The following is a 20756-nucleotide window of genomic DNA, read 5'->3' on the forward strand; positions in this document are numbered from 1 at the left end:
AATCCATCCCTCCCAGACTGCCCACACCTTGGCTACTCTGAATGTGAGGAACAGGAACCCCAAAGGTCCCTTCCCAGCTCTCCGCTCACCATCCCACCCCTTACAGATGTTTGCTCTCTCCCCACAGCTGGCTCTGGTTTCACCCACACTCACCTCCTCCAGGTCCATCTCCTCAGGGCTGCCCAAGGGGTTGAGGAACTGTCCTCCCCGGGACTTCCTCAGAGGCACCACCACAATGTAGAAAGCCCTGAGAGTTGGGAATAATCAGAAGAAATAGAGGGAACAGAAGGAATTAATCTCCTTCCACAAGCCACAGAAGAAGAGAGTGCACACACTGATGTAGGTTTGCCCAAACTGCCCCACTGGTTCAACCCAGCAAGCCCCTTATTTTTAATTTAGCAGAATTGTTATTCCTGGAAGGAGCTGGGATCAGTGGCTGCCCCACATCTCCTTATGTATTCCTTTTGCATTTCTTTGGCTTTCCCTGTTAGCTCTGGGAAGCACCTCCAAAAGGCAAGAGTCAGGAAAAGGCTGAAAATGGAGGGAACACTCATGGGTTTGTACTGTGGCCTCCAGCCATCAGGGCTGAACCCCAAAACATGAACTGAGCACCCCCCCAACCAGCAGTTTAACAGGGACCTACTGGACAGGCACGGAGCTCTTCACGTCAGGGAGAATCACCACCACGTTGCCATCGGCATCAGGCTTGTGGGTCACCTCTGGCTTCTTGGACAACATGTCAGCAGCAGTCCAGGCAGCAACGTTCTGCTGCAGCCCCCCCATGCTGTTGCCCTGGTTCATCAGCACGAAGTTGTAGAAGGTGCGGGGCCTCAGGTGGGTGATGAGTTTCTTGGTGGTGCGTCCGTCCACGTCCACGTGCAGCCCGTTGTACTGGATCTGTGGGAGGGGAAGAGGTTGTCCCGTGAGCAAAGCTGATAAGATTTTGGGGCTATCTCAAACCATGACAAACAGCCAAACTCCTTCCCCTTCCTCCCCATTCCTTTGGTTTGCAGAGATCACAGGGCACTCAGCTGTGCCAGAGAACAGAAGCGTTTGAGTGGGGGAGCTCTTGATCTCTTGTGCCCGCTGCACGAGGCAGATGCAGGTCAAAGCCTTCAGACTCCACCGGGAAGAGCAGTTTTTATCCAGAAATGAATACGGAAAATGGAAGATTTATTATTTAGTTTGGAAAAGACCTCCAAGATCATCGAGTCCAAGCTGTGACTGATCCCCACCTTGTCACCCAGCCCAGAGCACTGAGTGCCCTGCCCAGTCATTCCTTGGACACCTCCAGAGATGGGAATTCCAAACCTCCCTGTGCAGCCTCTTCCAAAGTTTAACAACCCTTTTCATGAGGAAATTCTTCCTGACTGAAAAGTAACTTGTCTGGGGAAGCGAGGATTTGCTAACAGAGATGGGAATGCAACCCAACAGCTCTGATTTTCAGCCCACTTCCTTGATTAACCATTACCTGCCCATATCTGAGGCAGGAATCCAGAATTCTTGCCTCTTACAACTTCTTATTCAACCCAACAGACAAGATTTCCAGGAAACTGGGAAGAAATACAGATCTGACTCCTGAATTCCACTTGCCTTGTATGGGGTAGGAGAGTTGTAGTTCTCAGGGAACTCCCAGCTCAAAAGGACGGATGTCTTTGTCACCATCTTCACCTTGAAGTTTTTGGGTAAAACTGCGGAGAAAAAAGTGAGGAGGAAGGGGAGAAAGGAGAAGAAAAGGCAGCAGAGGGAAGGAAGAGCAGGAAAGAGAAGGAAGAGAATGTCAGGCGCTGGAAGAGGGCTCTGCCAGGCTGGGTCTGGCTGCGGCTGCCGGAATGGAAGGGATTGTTCCCTCCTCCACACTGTGCTTGAGTTTTGCCAAAGTCCATCTCCCAGTGCTCCCTGTTCCCTTGCCTAACCCCAGGGAGGGCGTGTGGCTTTGCCCCCACACTTTTGGGCCTGGGTGGCTGCTGCAGGAACGAGGTGCTGGCTGGCTGAGCATGCTCAGGTGAGGAAACCCATCCCAGCTCACGGTCTGAGCGTGGGTTTTGTTTTTTTTTTATTTTTTTTAATTTTTCTCTTTAATTTTGGCTGTTTGCAGAAGCTGAAGAAAAGGCTCTTCCCACCTGTGTGTAGCGACTGGCCCCCCCCTCCAGGTGCCAGTGACAGAAGGTGTCCGGACTTAACTTAGAAGAAAGTGGTAAAAGGGACTTACCTGGCACAAGGCAGAGAGGAGCGGAGGGACTGAGTGTGACACCACAGTGCTTTGCATTTACTCACGAGCCTGGCTGAGCCTGGCCTGACCTCTCCAGCTCTCTTGCCTCCCGGCACCAGCCCCGGACACAAGGGGAGAGAGAGAGGAGAAACCGGTAAGTCCTACCTTGATCCAGCTGGAACGTCCGATACTGGACGGTTGGGCTGTAGGGCCCGGGGCCTTTACTGGTGTGAGCACGGATTTTAACATCATAGGCGGTGTTGGGTTTGAGGCCGTTGAGGGTGTACGAGTTCTCTGGGGAGGGGGGCAGGTCTTTCTCCAGCAGGTTGCCGGGAGAACCGGCTTCCCGGTAGGCCACGGTGTATTTGACGATGGCTCCGTTGCGCTCGGCCAGCACGGGGGGCAGCCAGCCGAACTGCACCGACATGGCAGTGACGTTGCTCGCCTCGAGGATTTGGGGGTAACCCTTGGGGATGTCTTCGGGGGTGGTGAGTTCCTGCACAGCTTCCTCCCCGAAGCCAGCCCGGCTTTTCACGGCCAGCTTGAACACGTACGTGGCGCCCTTGTGGATGCTGGGAGCCGTGTACTTATCCTCCAGCGCCGAGAACTCCAAGGTGGCCAGAGGGTCGACGTCCTTGCGGCCAAACTGGAGCCGGTAGCCCAACACCTGGCCTTCCGCGTCCAACGGAGGCTCCCATTTCACCAGGAGAGTGTTCTCCTCTGTCTGGTGCACAGACAGGATGGGCTTTCCTGGGACTAGGAGAGAGAAGAGAGACACCTTCAGCCAAAGGTGGGACAAGGGGAGAGGGGATGAAGAGACTCTTCAGCTGCAGCAACAGGGTCCTCAAGTCAGTGGCAGTGTTCCAGCTGGGCTCTGTGTTCCGTAGGGTATTCCCGTGTAACCCAAGCTGCTCTCACCCACCCTGTGCAGGTGGATGGTGTCTCTCCAGTTTAGGAAATGAGGAGCACTGCCAACATGTCAGCTGTGAGGTACTGACACATTTCTGGATTTAGTTTCTTCCCTGTGCTCAGGATGGAAAGATGTGCACAGCTCCTCCCATATCCCTGGACCACGCACCCTCCCAGCGCTGGGAAGAACAAACTCAGGAGTCCTGACTCCCAGCCTCCTGTCCCAGTTGCTTCCCAGAGCAGGGAAGAACAAACCTGAAGTCCCCAAACTCCTGTCCTCTCTCTCTCTCTCCATTACACAGCCCAACTCATGCAGAAAGAGACTGGAACAGATTGGCTCAGGCTGGGAAGTCCAGAGCAGCTGAGGGTGAAGTAATGAAGGATGGGGAAGGAAGTCTGGGCAGCCCCAGGTCCCGAGCAGCAGGCACAGGGCCAGCTCAGTGAGGCTGGCAGGCAGCTCATTGCCCAGCTGGGTACAGAAGGAAGCACAGAGAGTGGAAACAGAGCCCAAAATCTGTGCAAGGCAGAGGGCAGGGAGAGCTGCTGCTCCCTCCGTGCGGTTTTTCTCCTCTGGAGGAAGTGAGAAGCCCTCCAAGTGCTGGGGTGTTTCCAGCGAGCTCCTCCTTAACCTGTCAGGGAGCTCCTCCGCATTTGGTGGGGATTTGGGGGAGCTCAGCAGTGCCATGTCTCTGCCTAATGAGCCCTGGCACTGCCTGACTGCCAAGCAAGCCCACAGCCACAGTTAAATGACACGTGCAGGCCCAGAGGTTCCCGAAGGCGGAGAAAGCAGAGCATTAATTCCAGCAGCTCACGCGTCATTGACGCTCAGCTCCACTATTAGAGACCTAACTCCCTCCTCTCTGCCTTGGTGTTTCTCCTGGTCGGGCAGGAGAAGGAAAAATGGAGTTGGGAGAGACCCCATCCTGCTCTTCCAGCTTAAGCCCAGCTGAGGGGTGAGGGTTGGAATGCTGGCGTGGCTGACAGAGGGAGCAGGGAAGGATGCAGGATCCTGACAGGGAAAAACTGGGGAACCCCTTCTGCCTGATGCCTCCACTGACACCTGAACACGAGGATGAGGGTCTGTCACTGAAACAAATGCTTTACTCCTTCCAAACTGCCAAAGGATGGCTAGGGAAGGAGCTGGGAGAGGCAGCCTCCTCCCTTGGGAATGCCCAAGGAACACATTAAAGAGAAAAACAACGCCATTACCTTTATGTTTCAGTTTTTATCACAAATGTTACTATAATCAGCTGAGCTTGAAAGTATTACATCTGCACAACAAATATTGTTTGGAAGGAAGGTGAAAAGAAAGCGCAGTGGGGGGAAGTGTTTTATTTTGCAATTGGTTTGGACAGTAAAGGAGAAAATTGGATGTATTACTGTATTTAAATTCAGCCCCCAGCCCTGAATGATAAAGAAAGAAATCTCTCCTCTCAGAAGGTGTATTGACTCAACACTGCAAAGAAGGTAAGAATGTTACAGAGCCATTTGGAAGATTTTTTTTTTTTAAATAGCTATTTCAGGTTGGGGGAAATTGAGTTTTGGGTAATAGCTGCTGTGCTGGAGAAAACATCTCTCTGTGACTGATCACCTGCACTGCAAATCCTAATGGGGAGAGATGAGGGAGGGTGACAAGAGAGACTGACAAGGGAGCAAGGCAGAGAGAAAGGCTCTGAGAGGAAAATGGAAAGGCTGGAGAGCCTTGGGAAGAAGGAAAGGAGAGGAGAGAACCAGAGAACTAGTGAGGAGAAACATGGGCATGGCTAGAGGGGAGGAAGAGAGTGAGTGAAGGAAAAGGCTTCTCACAGCACAGTGACACTGCAAGGGGTGAGCAGAGGAGCCCGAGACCTGGCACCACATGTGACACCTGCAGGAGCTGTGTCCTGGAAAGCAACCTCCCTCTCCTGTGAACCAGTCTCTGAACTGGGCAGGGGAGGCAGGAGGGGAGAGAAAGGCTGAAATCCCACCCACTTGTCTAAACAAGGACATGAAATGAGATGGGCATGTGAGTCAGGGCAGGGAAAAGGCAAGAACAGGGAGGGAGGGCACTGGCAGCTCCAGCCCTGTGTGTTCCAGGAAGGGTTCCCGAGCCCTCTGTCCTGCACAATGGGCTGAGTGTCTGAGCTGCCTCTGGAGCATGGACAGAGGTTTACAGCTTAATTCTGCAGTGCTGGCAGAGGCCTTAGATGCCTGCAGAGGCAGAGCAGTGTTCTCCCAGAAACAAGGGATGATGTCAGTTTATGCAGCTGCTATGGGCAAGGTGAAGACAACAGCTCCAGAACTAAGAAGTGAATAAACAGATTATCAGGGTTGGGAAGTTACAGACAGAGAAGTGAAAAGGGGAGAAAGCCCTCACTTGAAAGCAGGAAAAAAAGAAAGAGCATGAGCAAAATGGAATGAAAGAAGGTAACCACAGTCCAACAAGAGATGGGCTGGGTGAGGGACAGCTCCAGGTCTTCCTTCACTGCACAAAGCCCTGCTTGTAAAACAGAGCAGGGGTTTAAGTCATGAGAGCAGAAGAACCCTCAGCTGCTGCAAGGGCAGGTGATGTGTGTACCTGTCCTTTCTGCCTGCTGCACAGCTGTTTGGGGGAGCAAGGGGCACCCTGCTGCCCTTTGTCATTCCTCTGCTCTGGCCCTGCCATCCTGGCTTGGCACCAGTGTCTGTACTGAGGCTGGCAGGGACTGTGCCAGGAAGGTCAAAGGAGGGATGAACCTGGGTATGTGCAGGCAGAGCCCAGGTCCCCGAAATGTGAGCCAGGAAAGGTCAATACTGTCACTACTTCTCCCCCTGCTAGTCCTGAACACAGGGGATGTATATTCAGACATGATGCCAGAAGAGAAGAGTGGGAGGACAAGCCACCACTGTCTCCTGCTGCTCTTCAGATCTTTGCAAGTCCCCACTACAACAGCAGAGCTCTGCCTCTCCTGGCCCCAGCGTAGCTACACAGTCTCTCCAGTGTCACACCAGGCAGAGTATCTACTGCTGGTGCACTGGAAGTTACAGAATGAGAGATTAAAAGCAATGAATTCATCCCCTGTTGCATTTCTGGGTGTGCCTGGGCTTCCTGTAGCACTGGGCAGAAAACTGACATCTGGTGAGGGCTGCACGTGAGGAATGAAGGGGTTTGTGCTTTGCTGGAATTAATTTGGGGCAGCACGGCACTTGTTGTAGGTCTGTCCTTCAACAAAGGAGTGGGAGAAAAGAAGGTGAGCCTGGAGAAAAGAGCACCTTGGCTTTAGGAAAGGGGTGAATCCCAGTGGTTCAGGAAAAGGCTCTCACCTGCACCCTTGGTGGTGACCACCTTGGGCTTGCTGCGAGCCCCGTCTCCCTTCATGGTGTAGGCGGCGACGGTGATGGAATATGAAGTCTCCGGCTGGAGCCCAGCAATGACCATTTCCTGTTTGCAAGATTCCAAAGGAAAAATCCTGTCAGTATTTGGGTCCACACACACGGGCAGATCTCTCCTCCTTGCAGGAGTCTCAGCCCTTTTCTAGCATGCAGGAAAACACTGAATCCGAAAGCACGAGACACTCTGGGGCGACTGGAGCTGTGGGAACTGGCAGGAGAGTGAGAGCCACAGGATGAGGCTCTCAGAGGTTCACACCTCTGTGAACACAGCCTGGCTCTACAGGGCCCCGTTCAAGGCGTTCTCCTCCAGATCTACCTCTCACACACTCCCTGTTTCTACACAAACCACTTCAGCATCCGAATGTGTCGCTCCCTTCAAAGCTTTCCTCTCCACTGTGCAGTCTCAGAGGAGGGCTCAGAGGTTTCAGGGAGATTACATTTTTTTCACCATTACCCCCTCTCTTCTCTCCTCAGAGATATTTTTAATGCCTTCACAATATTAAAGGGATTGCTTGAATGCAAAGTGCAAGACAACGTTTTCAGCTCGCCCACTAAAGCTCCCTCCTAAATCCCACCCCCTCCTTCCCATCCTCTATCAGCCTTCCCACACCTGGCTCCCAGGAGCTTTTGTTGGAACACTGGCCTGAAGAACAGCCCTTCTCCAGGAGGGACCCAGCCCTTCAAAGGTCTGTGTTGGAAAAGGAACACCCGTGCTAAATCAAACAGGATGACAGCACATGCAGCAGGGTTTTCCCCAAGGCCTCGGAAAGGAGGGAGATGGGAATATTGTGCATTTTTATGGCTTTCCTCTACCACCCCTTCATGCTTTTGATATTAAATCTCAGGGCAGCACTTGGGAAGAATTTGTTAGTCCTGAAAATAACTATTTCCCCAAAGGTGAGCGGAGAGTGGAACAACAGAACTTCAGAACTGTGGGATTTTGATCAATGGGTCTGGAAGCTGTAGGATGCAGGGACAGGTCCGTCTTCTGGAAGTCAAGAACTTATTCTGCTTTCACACCTGCCACTGAGTTTTATTAAGATTTTAGGCAAGGGGTTTTGCCTTTCAGGAGACTCAGTTTCTCCATCACAGAAATAAGAGGCTCCCTCGCTTCTGTAGGGCACTTGGCAATCTCCAGGAGACACAGTCAGTTTAGTCGTGTGTTATCTTAGGACCCTGTTATTCCAAGGAGGAAATGCTTTCTCCTACTGCTTTGTAGCTGCAAGATTATGGAAAACATTTATCATTTCAGCAGAAATAGCAAATGCCAAACAGCCAGGCTGATTTTAAGGTACTTACAGGTAAAAGCACCAATAGTGATTCAGTGCTTTGTATCAATGAGTTTTTAAGAATCTTGGCCCTTTCAGGGCACAAAGTGTTTGTTTATGCCCTGTTTGTTTACAGCTCATGACTCATGGATTAGGAATTCCCAGTGCTTCCCAGCCTAACTATCTTTTCCAGACACAGAGGTGTTGCAGACCAGCCCAGATGAGCACCCTTGTCTAGTGGAAGGTGTCCCTGCCCATGGCAGGGAGTGGAACAAGATGGTCTTTAAAGTCCCTTCCAACCCAAACCATTTTAGGATACTGATATGTTCAAGGTAGTCCCAAATTCAAGGTCCCATCTGCTTCCCCATGGAGGAGCAGCAGCAGATCCATCTTTCCTTGGGAGCCAAAGGGAAAACCCTGTGGGATTGCAGCGTGCTGACAAACGACACGATCACAGAGGGTCACAGATCATAGTGACAGGGTGGGGACAATGCATGGGAACACCACCAACAGGCTCTAAAACAGGCACACAGGCACTGCAAAAAAAAATAAAGGAAAAGGAAAATATCACACCACAACAGGAAGTGGGAGAAGGGAAGGGACAGAACCAGGATGGGAGAGGATTTTTACTGGTTTACTTACGTATTCAGCAGTGTCATCTGTTTCCCACTGGGCAGAGAACAAGAGAGGTTTGGCACGTGAGAATACAAGAGGGGAAAGAAGGGAAAGACAGAGACACAGCATGAGGAAGGAGTCCCTGAGCAAGCAGCCACACAAGGTCAGAAGTTACCAGGCCAGCATGAAGGAAGAAGTAGAGTGGGAAAAATTAGTAGATTCCACTGTGGCCTCTGCCTGAATTAAAAAAATTCCCAGACATGGGGAGGATGGATGATATTTAGTTCAGCGCTGGGACAGCAGTTCATACTCTTCCAAGTAACTATTGCCTGGGAGCACAAATGAACTGCAGAGAGACAACACACACCTTGTCACAGGTTCTCATCCGCCTTCTCCAGTTACGGTGCTCGGGATGAGGCACGGCAGCCGCAGCACCCACCCCCTCAAGGATTCCAGAAGAGATTGGAGCAGGTGGGTCCTTACCTGGGCATCAGCCAGCATGATGTCCTTGATCTGGGGCAGCCCCCGGGCCTCTCCGTTCTCCATCCGGACATAGTGCACCTGGTATCCCCGGATCTGGCCGTGCTGGCGGTTCTGGACTGGAGAGCGCCAGAACACTTGGATTGCAGTTGAGTTCAGGACCTCCACCTCCACTTTCCGAGGTGGTGCACTGGGCACTGCAAGGAAGGGAAGGAAGGGGGAACAGTCACTCTGGGATTCCTGGCTGGAGCCTGTCGCTGCACCTACGGGACATGCACAGCCTGAATCTGCAGCCCGGAGATGAGGGGGAGACCTATCAAAGTAGGAAGGGGAGACCCACCAACTAGGAGGGGGAGACCTACCAAATTAGGAGAGGGAGACCTACCAAACTAGGAAGAGGAGACCTACCCAACTAGGAGGAGGAGACCTACCAAAATAGGAGAGGGAGACCTACCCAACTAGGAGGAGGAGACCTACAAAAGTAGTATGGGGAGACCTACCAAAGTAGGAAGGGGAGACCTACCAAACCAGGAGGAGGAGACCTACCAAATTAGGAGGGGGAGACCTACCAAACTAGGAGGAGGAGACCCAACCAACCAGACATCCCACCATCCATCACCAGTCCTACCCAGTGAAACAGGGAAGAAGCTCTAGGGGATCTAATCTGCGTGGCTTGGAGATCTGGAGGGAACAGGTCCACCTCATCATCCAGCCATCCTTCCACACGCTCCTTTGTGCCCAGTTTGCTCAGATGGAAGGAACCAATACAGTTCCAGATCCCATTCCAAGGGCAAAGGCAGTTTCTAACAAGCCAGGAAAGCTGTGGTCCTGCCCGTGGGAAGTCAGGGTGGAGAGGATCAGGAGAGGGACTTGCCCTTGGAGCTCCCTATTCTCTCAGGCAGGGCAGGTGGCTTATAACCACTGCAGAATCTCAGGACAGCAAACAAGAGATGTCTTGGATGGAATTTGGGCTGATTTTTTGGAAATAATAACAACAGTAATAGTGACAACAACTGTAACACAGGGTATGAGAGCTTAATCTGCAAAAACACCCCACTTCCTTTGGGAGGGTCCAGTTGGGTGTGGGCAGAGGCTCAGAGAAACAGGATCAACATTTGAGGACAAACCTGATGCTTTTTTATAAATTCTTTTGATTTGGGACAGAGGAAGAACACCTGAGAAGTTTGAGATTTCCTTATGTTATTTACTTGACCTATATTACCTGAGGTCCTACCCTCACAGGGAGGGTGCTCCTCTCCCTTCATGCACACATTCCTGCTTTTTCCTGGTTTTATTTTACTGTAGAAATACCAGGGAAATTCAAGTCTCTGAGTGGGGCCACTGACCTGTTGTCACTGAAGGTTTCTGGAAACTTGAATAGATTCCTCCTTTCTACTGCTAACCAAAACTTTGACTTAAGGAGGAGCCAGTAACAGGGAATGTGTGGGAAGAACTCTTTAATATTTTAAAACATGTGCTCTGGGGCACAGGGTGGGATTCTTGGGGCTGTGCTGTGCAGGACCAAGAGCTGGACTTGGATGATCCTTGTGGATCCCTTCCAACTCAGGATATACTATGATTGTATGAAACCAGTTTCTGGCAGCAGCAGTCTCCTCTGATTCTGGTGCCTTGCTGCCTCAGCTGATCCTGGCTCAGTAAGAGCATCTTTTCAGGGACAGTGGTGCAGCTGGATGTTAAAAAAGCCCCCCAGAAGTCTGAGAAATGCCCTAAAGCAGGGTAGGACAACCCTCCAGACTACAGTGCTCAGAGGGCTCGGGGAGATGGCAGCAAAGGGCAACTCACAGCTTTGTGTTCATCACCCCTGTGGTCCCAACCTCTCTGGGGCATCACCAGCTACCCATCTATTGCCACAGCACAAACAGCTTCACCAGTGCTACATCCTGAAGCAGCAAAGGACTTTAACACCTCCTCTGGGTCTGCCTGGTGTGCCAACACAAAGTAATGGGCCCGCTGGGGACCGGAGGTTGGGTGTGATCCCCCTCCAGCTTTGGTCTCACACCACAGGAGGCGTAAGAAGGGATTTGAACCATGGGAAGGGACCGGAGCCATGAGAAGGGACCCGAGCCATGGGAAGGGACTTGCTGGCATGGGAACAGCCCCCTCTAGGGCCACGAACTCCCCAGGGGACTCAGGGAGGGGGGAAGAAAACCAGAAGAAGCTCAATTACCATCTTCATCCGTGCGGACGATAACCGGCGAGCTCTCCGGGCCCGGCCCCACCTCCGTGTGAGCCACCACCGTGACGCGGTACTCCGTCCACTTCTCCAGGGACTCCAGAAGGATCTGACTGGTGGTTGGGGGGATATCATTCACCTCCTTAAGCTCCGTGTCCTCCGAGTCCAGCGCTCGATAGTAGACGCTGTATCCAGCCAGGACGCCGTTCTGGCTCTCGGCCGGAGGCGGCCGCCAACTTACCAGAATGGCGGTGGATCGTGTGCTGACACATTTTACATCTTGAGGGGGGGCAGACGGTTCTACGAGGGGGGGGGGGGGAAAATTCAGGAAGGGGGGGGAAGGGGGGAAAAAAGAGGAGGAGGAGGAGGAGGAGGAGGAGAAGGAGGAGGAAGGGGAGGGGGAAAAAAAAACAAACAAAAGATGGGAAAGATAAAAGAAAAAAAAAAGGAAAAAATGGTAACAAAAAAATCTAAAATAAAACGTACGAAAATTTGGTTTAGGAAGATAAAATTAAAAGAGGAGAGAGCTTTTTTTTTTGTTGTTGTTGTTGCCTTTTTTTTTTTTTTTGAAACGAAGAGGGTTTGGTTTTTTTTTTAAAAAAAAAAGAAAAAAGCCAACGGAAATTAAATGGGGCATCAAAACTGAAATGGTGCAAAGCAAAGGACTAAAGCAGCAAGTGGGCTCGCCAAGAGGGGTCCTGCTGCTTCCACTGAGCATGGCTGGCACAAACTAAGCACCCAGCTGCACCCTATAAAAGCCCTTTCCTTTGGTTCCCTGTTTTACATCAGTCTGGCAAATCCTGCCCTGGCTGGGAAAGTACTTTTTTCCAACCTCAGTCTCTGGCATCTTGAATTTCTTTGAAGAGATCTGTGAAAATTAAGTAAGAAAAGCAAATCTTTTGCCAGGAGGCTTAAATTTAAGAGTTTGTACCTCCAGATGGAAGCGATTAGTTGTCCACAGACTGGAGGAGGCCAAATCCCACGGTGGGAATGCCCAGGACACTGCCAAGCAATGAGCCCATGGTGTGTTTAGAGAGGAGGGTTTGGAGAAAACACTTGCAGAAGGAGGGAGGCAGCAGGGTTTGGTGAGGTATTCAGGTACCAAGTGGGATTTTCCAAAGCTGCAGCAGGTCCAACTCCCACTGCCTGAGCTACACCAGGGTGTTTCTCAACATCCCAGGAGGGCACCTTGGGAAGGGTGGCCCTACACAGCTCCTGTTCATCCCGTGAGGAAACATTGGGAAGTGTGGCCCTGCCCAGCCACCTTCTCAGGGTGGCAGCAGACACATGTCTGAGGGTGGTGAGGAGGTGGAGGAGGTGGAAGCTCCAGCTCTTGGTGCGGGGCTGTGCCTGAGGTACAGGAGAGCTGCAGGAAATGTGGGTTTGTTAACGGAGGAGCCACAGGTCTGAGACCTTGGTAGAGTCTGGACAAAGGGTCTGTCACTTCTGTACTCCAACCTGAGCCTGGGCACTTGGGGGAATTCATGGAATCTCAGGATGGTTTGAGTCGGAAGGGTCCCAAAGTTCATCCAGTTCCACCCCCTGCCATGGGCAGGGACATCTTCCACTAGACCAGGTTGCTCCAAGCCCTGTCTAGCCTGACCTTGGACATTTCCAGGGATTAGATCACACTTCTGTCCATCCCTAATGACAATCAATCAGCCCAGGGAAGCACACTGTGATGCATTTTCGAGGCAAATCTATAAATCCAATCTCACCCAACTGCAATAAAGAGCTTTTAACTCTCTGCAGACACTGCCAGAAACTGGGGCAAGTTTACAAGCCCACCAAGTATCATCTGGAAGAAGCAGTAGATAAAAGGTGGTCACAACTCCTCATTCCTCTGATGCTTTATAATTAACAAAAAGCTCTTTAACTGAGGAATGGTTGTTTTCAAACCTTGTACCTCTGTCCTGAGCCACAAGCAGATCTTTAGGCCCAATTTGCCTTGAGGACTCTGCTGAATCCTTTGCCCAGTTTGCACTGGAGTAAGAGCCACACATTTTCCACATTCCTCAATGAGACAGAGGGGAGTGGATTTGCAGAAAGGGCAAAGATACTCCTTCCTCTGCAGTCTGAGCACCCTGCCCAGTAGGATATTTGGGGTGTTTTCCTCCTATTTCTATGCTTTATTGCTGCCTTTAACCTGGAAGAATGACCCCCTTCTCCTCAGCAACTCCCAGTGAGGAGGCTGAGTGCCCCAGCCATGGCTGGCCACACAAAATAACACAGAATATGTCAAATGAACAAAACCAAAAGGAACAAACTGGAAAATAAAACACAAATCAGGCCAGTAATTTGAAACAAACAAAAAAAACCATCAGAAAGGAAATCATAATAATAAAATAATACTGATATAAAAAGTGACTCCTTCCAGAACATTCCCAGTCTGTTTACCTACCTTCCACGCTTCAACTGCTAACTTATAAGACTTTCTTACAAGAGAGCAAGAGGAACTGAGCTACGAGGCCAGACCAAGCTCCTGGTGGGTTTCTGCACATGACTGGCTTTTAAAATGCCACTCTGCCCATGACTAGTCCTCCCAAGTCCTCCCCCCGCCAGCAGAACCTCAGCTACTGCAGAAATGGCAATTTTGGACCCCAGTCTGATCTCTTTTGCTAAGCTATCAGCACAGAGAGCAGGGAGCAGGGTGGCACATTCCCACTGACAGATCTTCCCTGTGGCTCTCTCCATCTGCCGGGATTGATGCAGCACCTTACCCAGAACAGAGGTCACTGCTCCTCCCACACCCCAGAACCAACTCAAGTCCATTTCAAGATATGGAGGGAAAGGTTGAGCCCTCTTCCATTGCTGCCAGGATGCCATTCCCTTCTTTTTTTTTTCTCCCCAGCAGAGGCTGGTCATATTAAAACCCACCTCTCTTACTCACACCAGCCAAAGCCACCACAGCCGAGAAACCCACTGCAGAGAGGGTCTGACCTGACCTACCCTTCCATCCTGAACCTCATTCTGAAAGCCCCAGCGAGCAGAGCTCAGCTCCAGCTGGCCCTGGGGTCACTGCACCGCAGCTGCTGCGCGTGTCTCGCTCGCTCACTCACCCTCTACTCCAGCACAGGGACCTACCGAGAGGCCCTGAGGTGAGGCCTCCTTTTGGGATGGTTTGCACTTTCTCTGGTCAAAAAGGAGGGGTTGGGGGGGGATATAGGAGAAGGCCCAGGTCCCCCCTGGGCCCCCTCCCCGTCACTCTCATCGGCCGCAGCACTGGAGGGAAAGAGCTGCCCAGTGCTGGCTGACGCTGGAGACGCGCCCGGGGAGCTCATGGCACTGTGATTCCTTCACAATCCAGCCCAACCTGTGTGACCCTGGAGACGTGGGGACAGCACGGGGACCCGGGGAGCTGCTGCAGAAGGCCAAGAGCCACAGCCCAAACTGGAGGCTGTGAGTTCACATCTGTAACCAGCCCCTTCGCTGGACAGGGAGCCACGGCACGGGCAGGAGCCCCCAGCCAGGAGAGCACCACCTTTGTCTGCTGGCCTATTTTCACCAGCAGACAGCATTTTGGGATCCCTCCCCACCTTCCCATGGGCTCCAGGGCGTCTGTGAGTGTGTGCAGAGCCACACGCATGTGGGTGAGCCTGCAGCAACAGGGTGGACTGTATTTGTGAATCTGCTTGAGACCAGCCAGTTACTCACCTGAGCTGCATCTTTTACATGCTTTAAAGTTGACTGTCCAAGCCACAAGAATGACCCTTACTGACCTTGTACAATATATCATGTTTTTTAACCCTTTAGGTACCATAGACTTTGGATAAGTTTCATTCACTTCATGTACTGTGAGGAAGGGGGACGGGAAGGAGAGCAGAGCTAATGGGGAGGGGGGGAGGAACATCCTTTCTTAGGCAGGAACAGAGGGTGAGAAAGCCCCGTTGTTCCTCCACTCCTGCACATGCAGCCTCACAGCACCCACCCTGCCACCCCTGTCTGCTGCCCACTCTTTTCACCCTGAAATTTCCAAGTAGGAAGAGTTGCCAGGGAGCCCTGGGAAGGTCATGGCTAATCAGAAAGGGCAAACCAGCTTCTTCCAGCCACGAGAGTTCTGTTAATTTGTTTTACACTCTACGTCTCTGGTACTTGAAGAGTTAAAACCCAGCTACTTCAAGAAGAAAAAGATACTTTACCTTTAGTTTAATGGATTTTACTTTGGTTATGATGCTCAGGAGGAGCCACCCTGACAGGGAGGTGCGGGGAGGGGGTGCAGTGCAGGGGGCTGCAACATGCGGGGAGGGGGGAGCAGCGAGGGGGCTGGGAGGGGGATCTGGCATTCCAGGGACAAGATGCCATCGTGGTGTGACATCACCCAGCAAGGGACAGACAGAGAGAGCAGGGAGCTGGTTCATCAGGCTGCAGAGCATGCAGGCAGGCAAGCAGAGAGCAGAAGAGAAAAGAAAGAAGAGGCATGGAGAGGGCCAAGGAGGAGCTGAACGGAAAAGGAGCTGCGGAGGGAAGACACAAAAGCCTGTCCCGAGCCAGAAGGTCTGTGAGCCGAAGGATGTCGCCTGGACCAGGGAGAATTGACTCGTTCCTCCAACAGCCAGCCAGGAAAAAATGTTTCACCGTGTTACAGGACACTGACAGCTCCCAGCTGATGTTCTTAAGAGCGTTAAATTAATGGAACTCTCCCTATGAAAGCTGAGCTACAGAGAGAGAAACCCGGCCCTGTTCTGGGCAGGTGCCAAGTTAGAAAAAGCCCCAAAGCCTTCCCCTTTCCCAGATCCCCTTCTCCTCACCCTTTAGGGACAAATTTTCAGTGTCACTAAGCCCTACTGCCATCAGCTCCCACACCCTTCTTCCAGCCTGTTTTAGTGAACCAGAAAGAACAAATCCCAGACCCTCTTTTCCTCCCATTCCCACAAATCTCAAGGAGAGAAACCCCTTGGAAAACAGAAGCAGAGTGTAAGTTTAACACTTATTTTTCAGGTCTTTTCAGTTCATTTCCCCCATCCCACAGTGATGCTCCCTCTGACAGTACCACACTGGGATCAGAACCAGCAGATGTGCAGCAGAGTCAGGAAAGGATTTTCCTATGAAACGCAGAGAGAGTATGGAGAAAAAAAAAAAGAGAAGGAAAAAAGGGGAAAAACATTTGAAGGAAAGAAGAAAACAAAAATCTTTGAATGGAGTGGAGGCCTGAGAAAGCCCCAGTGAGGAATTCTGTCTGTGCAGAAACAGACTCCCCTTTCTTCCCACTCCTCAGAGGACAGAAAGAGAAGGAGAAGGGGAAAGAGAGAGACAGCAGGATGTGACAGTTAAAAAGCCCAGCCCAGAGCCTGCTGCTCCCCCTTGTTAGGGACTCTGAGGGATTGGAGTGGGTGCTCTCCCTCCTCACACTGGTGACCAGAGCCATTTCTGAGTTAGTTCTGCTCCCGGCTACTCCAAACTGCAGCGGAGTGATTTAGTAGAGATGAGAGGAGACAGAAAACACAAAGAACAGCTGCCACAGCCACTCATGCAGTGAAAAAACACCTCATTTAAAAGCAAAGATCTGTGAAAAGCCCAGGTTGAAATATTGCCATCCAGGGTTATTGTCCCCGGGGCAACAGCAAAGGGAGACAATCCATTAAACTAAAACCAGCACGTTTGTTGCACACACTCCACCCTGGTATCATCAATATCCCCCCTCCCTGCCTCCACATGACTCCTTTCTCCCACTCTGCCAGAGCCCAAACGGGACCATTCCCAGCACTCACTGGGCCAGCAGATCTTCCTCCCCACAGCTGTGGAGTCGCTCATGGAAAAGAGCACGAGGACTGCTTCCCCAAAGGGTGGTGAAAACGTTGGACTTGGGAATATCACCTCCCTTTCTCCTCTCCCTCCGACTCCCCACCATCTCCCTGCTCCATTGCCTGTGCCCCCCTTCCCGAAGGCTGCTGCTGGGGCTGTGTGGGGACAGGCTGGTGGGTCCTGTCCTCCCTGAGCATGCTCAGCACCACGAGCCCCTCACTGCTCCCACCCCATGTGGATGGTGCTACCTGCTCCCCCCCTCACCCCCCAAAATGCTCCTCGCTCACATCTCAGCTACCTGGACCAGCAAAGTGAGACAGAAGGGAGCAGGTCCCAAAGGGTGTCCCCCCCTCACCCTCCCCACAGCGAAACCACAGGGCCACCAATGTCCCCCCCCCCAGCTCCGTACCCCTGCGCCCACCATCTCTGGCTCCCTGACTGTCGTCCCCTCAGAGAAGGGTGGGAAAAGGAGAGACACCTACTAGACTGCAAGGTGCGCTCTCGGACCTCCGGGGTGAAGGCCCCCAGGCCCAGAGCCGAGCGGGCGGCCAGCCGGAAGACATACTCAGTGTTGGGCTTCAGGCCTTCCACGGTGAAGGAGGTCGTCGGCTCGAAGTTCTTCAGCACCTGAGGTGGGCGAGGCGGGAAGAGAAAAAGAAGTAAAACCAAACAAAAAGGAGCAGAGGTGAACCCTGCCCAGAGACGCCTGCCCTGCTCCCCTCTCGCTGGGAATGGTGGGGCTGGGATGCTCCCCAGCCGCAGACTTGCCCCTCTCTGGGCTCACCTCCTTGCTGTGGTCTCCTTCCTTATAGAGGAGCTCGTACTTCACTATGATCTCCTGGCGTGGAGGGCTCCACGTCAGCACGATGCTTGTCTCGGTCTTGGCATCTGCTCGGAAGTTCATCGGCTGCCCAGGAACTGGCACGGGGAAGGAGCGGATGGGGCCGAGGAGGCAAGATAAGAAACAGGAGAAAACACATTAGCTTGGCTAATTAGAAGGCTCCTGCCCTCTCTTCTTCAAAGCCTGTGTGGGAAGAGCACGTCAGCAGCAAAATGCCACACTGCAGTGTGGGCAGGTCCTGCCTCTAAAGCAGTGGAGTTAAATCCCACTGCAGGACTCCAGGATGTGCAGAGCTGCTGGAGATGAAGTGTCCCACTGGATCATATTCCTCTTTCTCAGCAGTGTGGAACGCAGCCCTTTGCATTAATTCCCAGTATTACATGATTCTGGAAATAGGAAGCCCATGAGGATGCAGGGTTTCCTCACCAGTACCCCATGCCATAAGCACTGAAAAGAATGTTGGATGACAGCCTTTGATAAAACACCTCGTGTTTTGCATGATGTTTTGCTCCTCTTGCAGAAAAGAGTAAAAAAAGGCTCGTTTCCCACTCATCTCTGACAAAGTAGTTTCTGGGTACTTCAGGGAGAGTCAAAGTGTTACCACTGCCTAGGCAGTGAGTGGTTTAAGGTCTATTAAAGACATTTAGAGTTATAAAAAGGCTTTGGTTGGAAGGGACCTCAAAGATCTTCCAGTGCCACCCCCTGCCGTGGGCAGAGACACCTTCCACTAGCCCAGGTTGCTCCAAGCCCTGTCCAACCTGGCCTTGGACACTTCCAGGGATGGGGCAGCCACAGCTTCTCTGAGCAACCTGTGCCAAGGCCTCCCCACCCTCACAGCCAAAGAATTTCTTCCCAACATCTAATCTAAACCTCCAACTCCAACCAACACCTCTCCTTCCTGCAACCCAGGGCAGTGACACAGGCGCTCACCTCCCTGCTGCGTCTTAACCTGGATGGGGTCGGAGAGGGGCCCGTCTCCCACGGAGGTGAAGGCCAGGACCCGCACGGTGTAGGTCTCATCCTCCAGCAGGCTGCCCACCGTGGTCAGCAGGCTGTCGTCCACGTTGTGCTTCTGCCAGTTGCTGACGGGCTGGTCGGGCTCCATGGTGTAGTACACGCGGTAGCCACGGATCTGCCCGTTGGGCTCCACCGGCTCCTCCCACTGGATGATCATGGTGGTGCTGCTCAGCATCCGGCCCTGCACGTTCCGGGGGGCACTGGCGGGAGCTTGTTCCCCGGTGCGAGTGACCACCGACTCGCTGGGAGGCCCCTGCCCGATGCTGTTGACTGCAGAGACCCAGATCTCGTACTCGGAGTTGGGGCTGAGCCCCCCGATGCTGTAGCGCGTGGTGGTGATGTCCTCCTTGATCTGGTACGGCCCGTCCTGGCTTTTAGACTTGTATTCAATGACATAGTAGGACACGGGGTCTGGGTTTCCAGAGTCCCAGGTGATGGTGATACTTGTTGCTGTTGTCTCTGTCACCATTGGAGTCCCGGGAGCCTTGGGAAGTGCTGAGAATCAGGAAGAACAGGCATTTAAAAAAAAACAACCACAAATGCTGAAATGGTGCCTAATTGGGCTGGTTAGGGCTGCGGGAGCCGGAGGCACAGCACCAATCACGGCAGCTCGGGAGAGTGCTGCTGGAATATTATGAACCTAGTTATACACTCTATTATCCTCCTTAAACTGCTCCATCAAAGGGAAGGCGTTCAGCTAAACATCTGGAATCATTAGCTCAGACTTCAGCTGCACATCCGCCGGCTCACATGGCAGGGAAGGGAAGCAGCTTCGCAGGAGCTCCTTCCCAGCACACACTCAGATGTTCCAAATGGCTCTGCCACTGCTGAACCTCCCCCTCTTCAGCAGGAGGCAACGGCACAGTGTGGGCTGAGCTCCTCAGAACAAAACCCCATAAATTCTGGGAGTGCTTCCTCTGAAGCCACAAAGGTGTGTTAATACTCATCTCCCTCTCCCTCAGCCAGATAACTCCCCTTGGAGCTTGTTGGGGACTGCACAATGCCCAACAGCTTTAACAGCAAGTGTTAAGTCTTCTCAAGCTTTACCTGTTCTCAAGTTTTATGTGTTGTCCTCACTACACTCTTTAGACCCTTTCCAACCTCATCTTACCACAGACTCCCAGACTGGCTTGGGTTGGAAGGGACCTTAAAGACCACCCAGTTCCACCCCCCTGCCATGGGCAGGGACACCTTCCACTAGACCAGGTTGCTCCAAGCCCTGTCCAACCTGGCTTTGAAGCCAGTCTTCTCTAGACTCTCATTTCTCCCTTCATCTTCTGCCTTGGAGAGCTGTAGATGCTCACACGCAGCAACGTAAGAAAGAACAGGATACAAATAAAATGACAAAAGGCAGAAGGTACCAGCAGGGCAAGATTCCCCATCTGAGGAGATGGGAGAGTTGGAAGCAGAAGCAATCTACCCTTCACAGTAGCTTTTTAAATTGAGAGGATGAGACAGGGAAGGAAGCAAACACTCAGGAAAATAAAGAGGACCTGAGTCCAGCCCCAGGCATCCTTCTGCTGGCACGAGAGCCCACTCCCTGTGCAGAAGCTCAGGATGAGTGTCATGCCAAGATTCACTAGTCCCTGCTCATCTCTCCTGTCAGACCTTCCTCAGGCAGATCACTGATACAACACAATCGTTTTTCTTTATCCCTCCCCTTTTCCAGTGTGTTTCTCCTCTCGTCCCCCACCCGCCGCATCCTTTCCCACCCCGTCTCTCCCAGATCCCTCGTGGGCAACACCAGCACTCGGAGTAGACACCAGCTCACATAGAGCTCTACACTCACCCAACCTCAGGGGCTTCCTGCTTGGGTTTAATACTCCCCTGCTGAGGATAGAATAGATTGAAGATGGCACCCGTGCTCCTCTTGGGAATCACTAGCTGGAAGCTGGGGTTAATCCCCGTCTTGTTGAGACAACAACGGCCACTAAGATGCTGGAACTAAGCTCTACTGCAAGGGTTCACATGCCAGAGATCCTCAGGGCCTTGGCTGAATCTCTAACCTTGGAACAGGATGGCATGCAGGCTCCAAGCCATCCAAGGCTCCTTGCAAAGTGCCCAGCCAGCCTCATATGCCAGGACAGACACAAGCATGCAGGGATTGGAGCCACATTTCTCTTCATA

The 20756-nt window shown here is 52.3% G+C and overlaps 1 protein-coding gene across 17 annotated transcripts in view; it reads right to left on the reverse strand.

Annotated features, from left to right (window-relative positions):
• Window positions 1-20756, reverse strand: part of PTPRS (protein tyrosine phosphatase, receptor type S) — a 166763-nt gene that overhangs the window by 29298 nt on the left and 116709 nt on the right. For 9 of the 17 annotated variants that reach the window (XM_027666611.1, XM_027666609.1, XM_027666607.1 and 6 more), the window contains 11 exons: window positions 18543-19124; window positions 17556-17689; window positions 17254-17398; window positions 11024-11329; window positions 8839-9032; window positions 8383-8409; window positions 6404-6521; window positions 2378-2968; window positions 1594-1691; window positions 644-897; window positions 154-247 (listed from right to left, as the gene is read on the reverse strand). In XM_027666611.1, coding sequence (XP_027522412.1) covers window positions 154-247; window positions 644-897; window positions 1594-1691; window positions 2378-2968; window positions 6404-6521; window positions 8383-8409; window positions 8839-9032; window positions 11024-11329; window positions 17254-17398; window positions 17556-17689; window positions 18543-19124 — 2543 coding nt within the window. The remainder of the gene's footprint in view (window positions 1-153; window positions 248-643; window positions 898-1593; window positions 1692-2377; window positions 2969-6403; window positions 6522-8382; window positions 8410-8838; window positions 9033-11023; window positions 11330-17253; window positions 17399-17555; window positions 17690-18542; window positions 19125-20756) is intronic. The other 8 variants (XM_027666622.1, XM_027666621.1, XM_027666619.1 and 5 more) reach the window with 2 other exon arrangements.

Source organism: Corapipo altera, unplaced genomic scaffold, assembly GCF_003945725.1.
Source record: "Corapipo altera isolate COAL_440 unplaced genomic scaffold, ASM394572v1 193, whole genome shotgun sequence".
NCBI classification, from domain to species: domain Eukaryota; kingdom Metazoa; phylum Chordata; class Aves; order Passeriformes; family Pipridae; genus Corapipo; species Corapipo altera.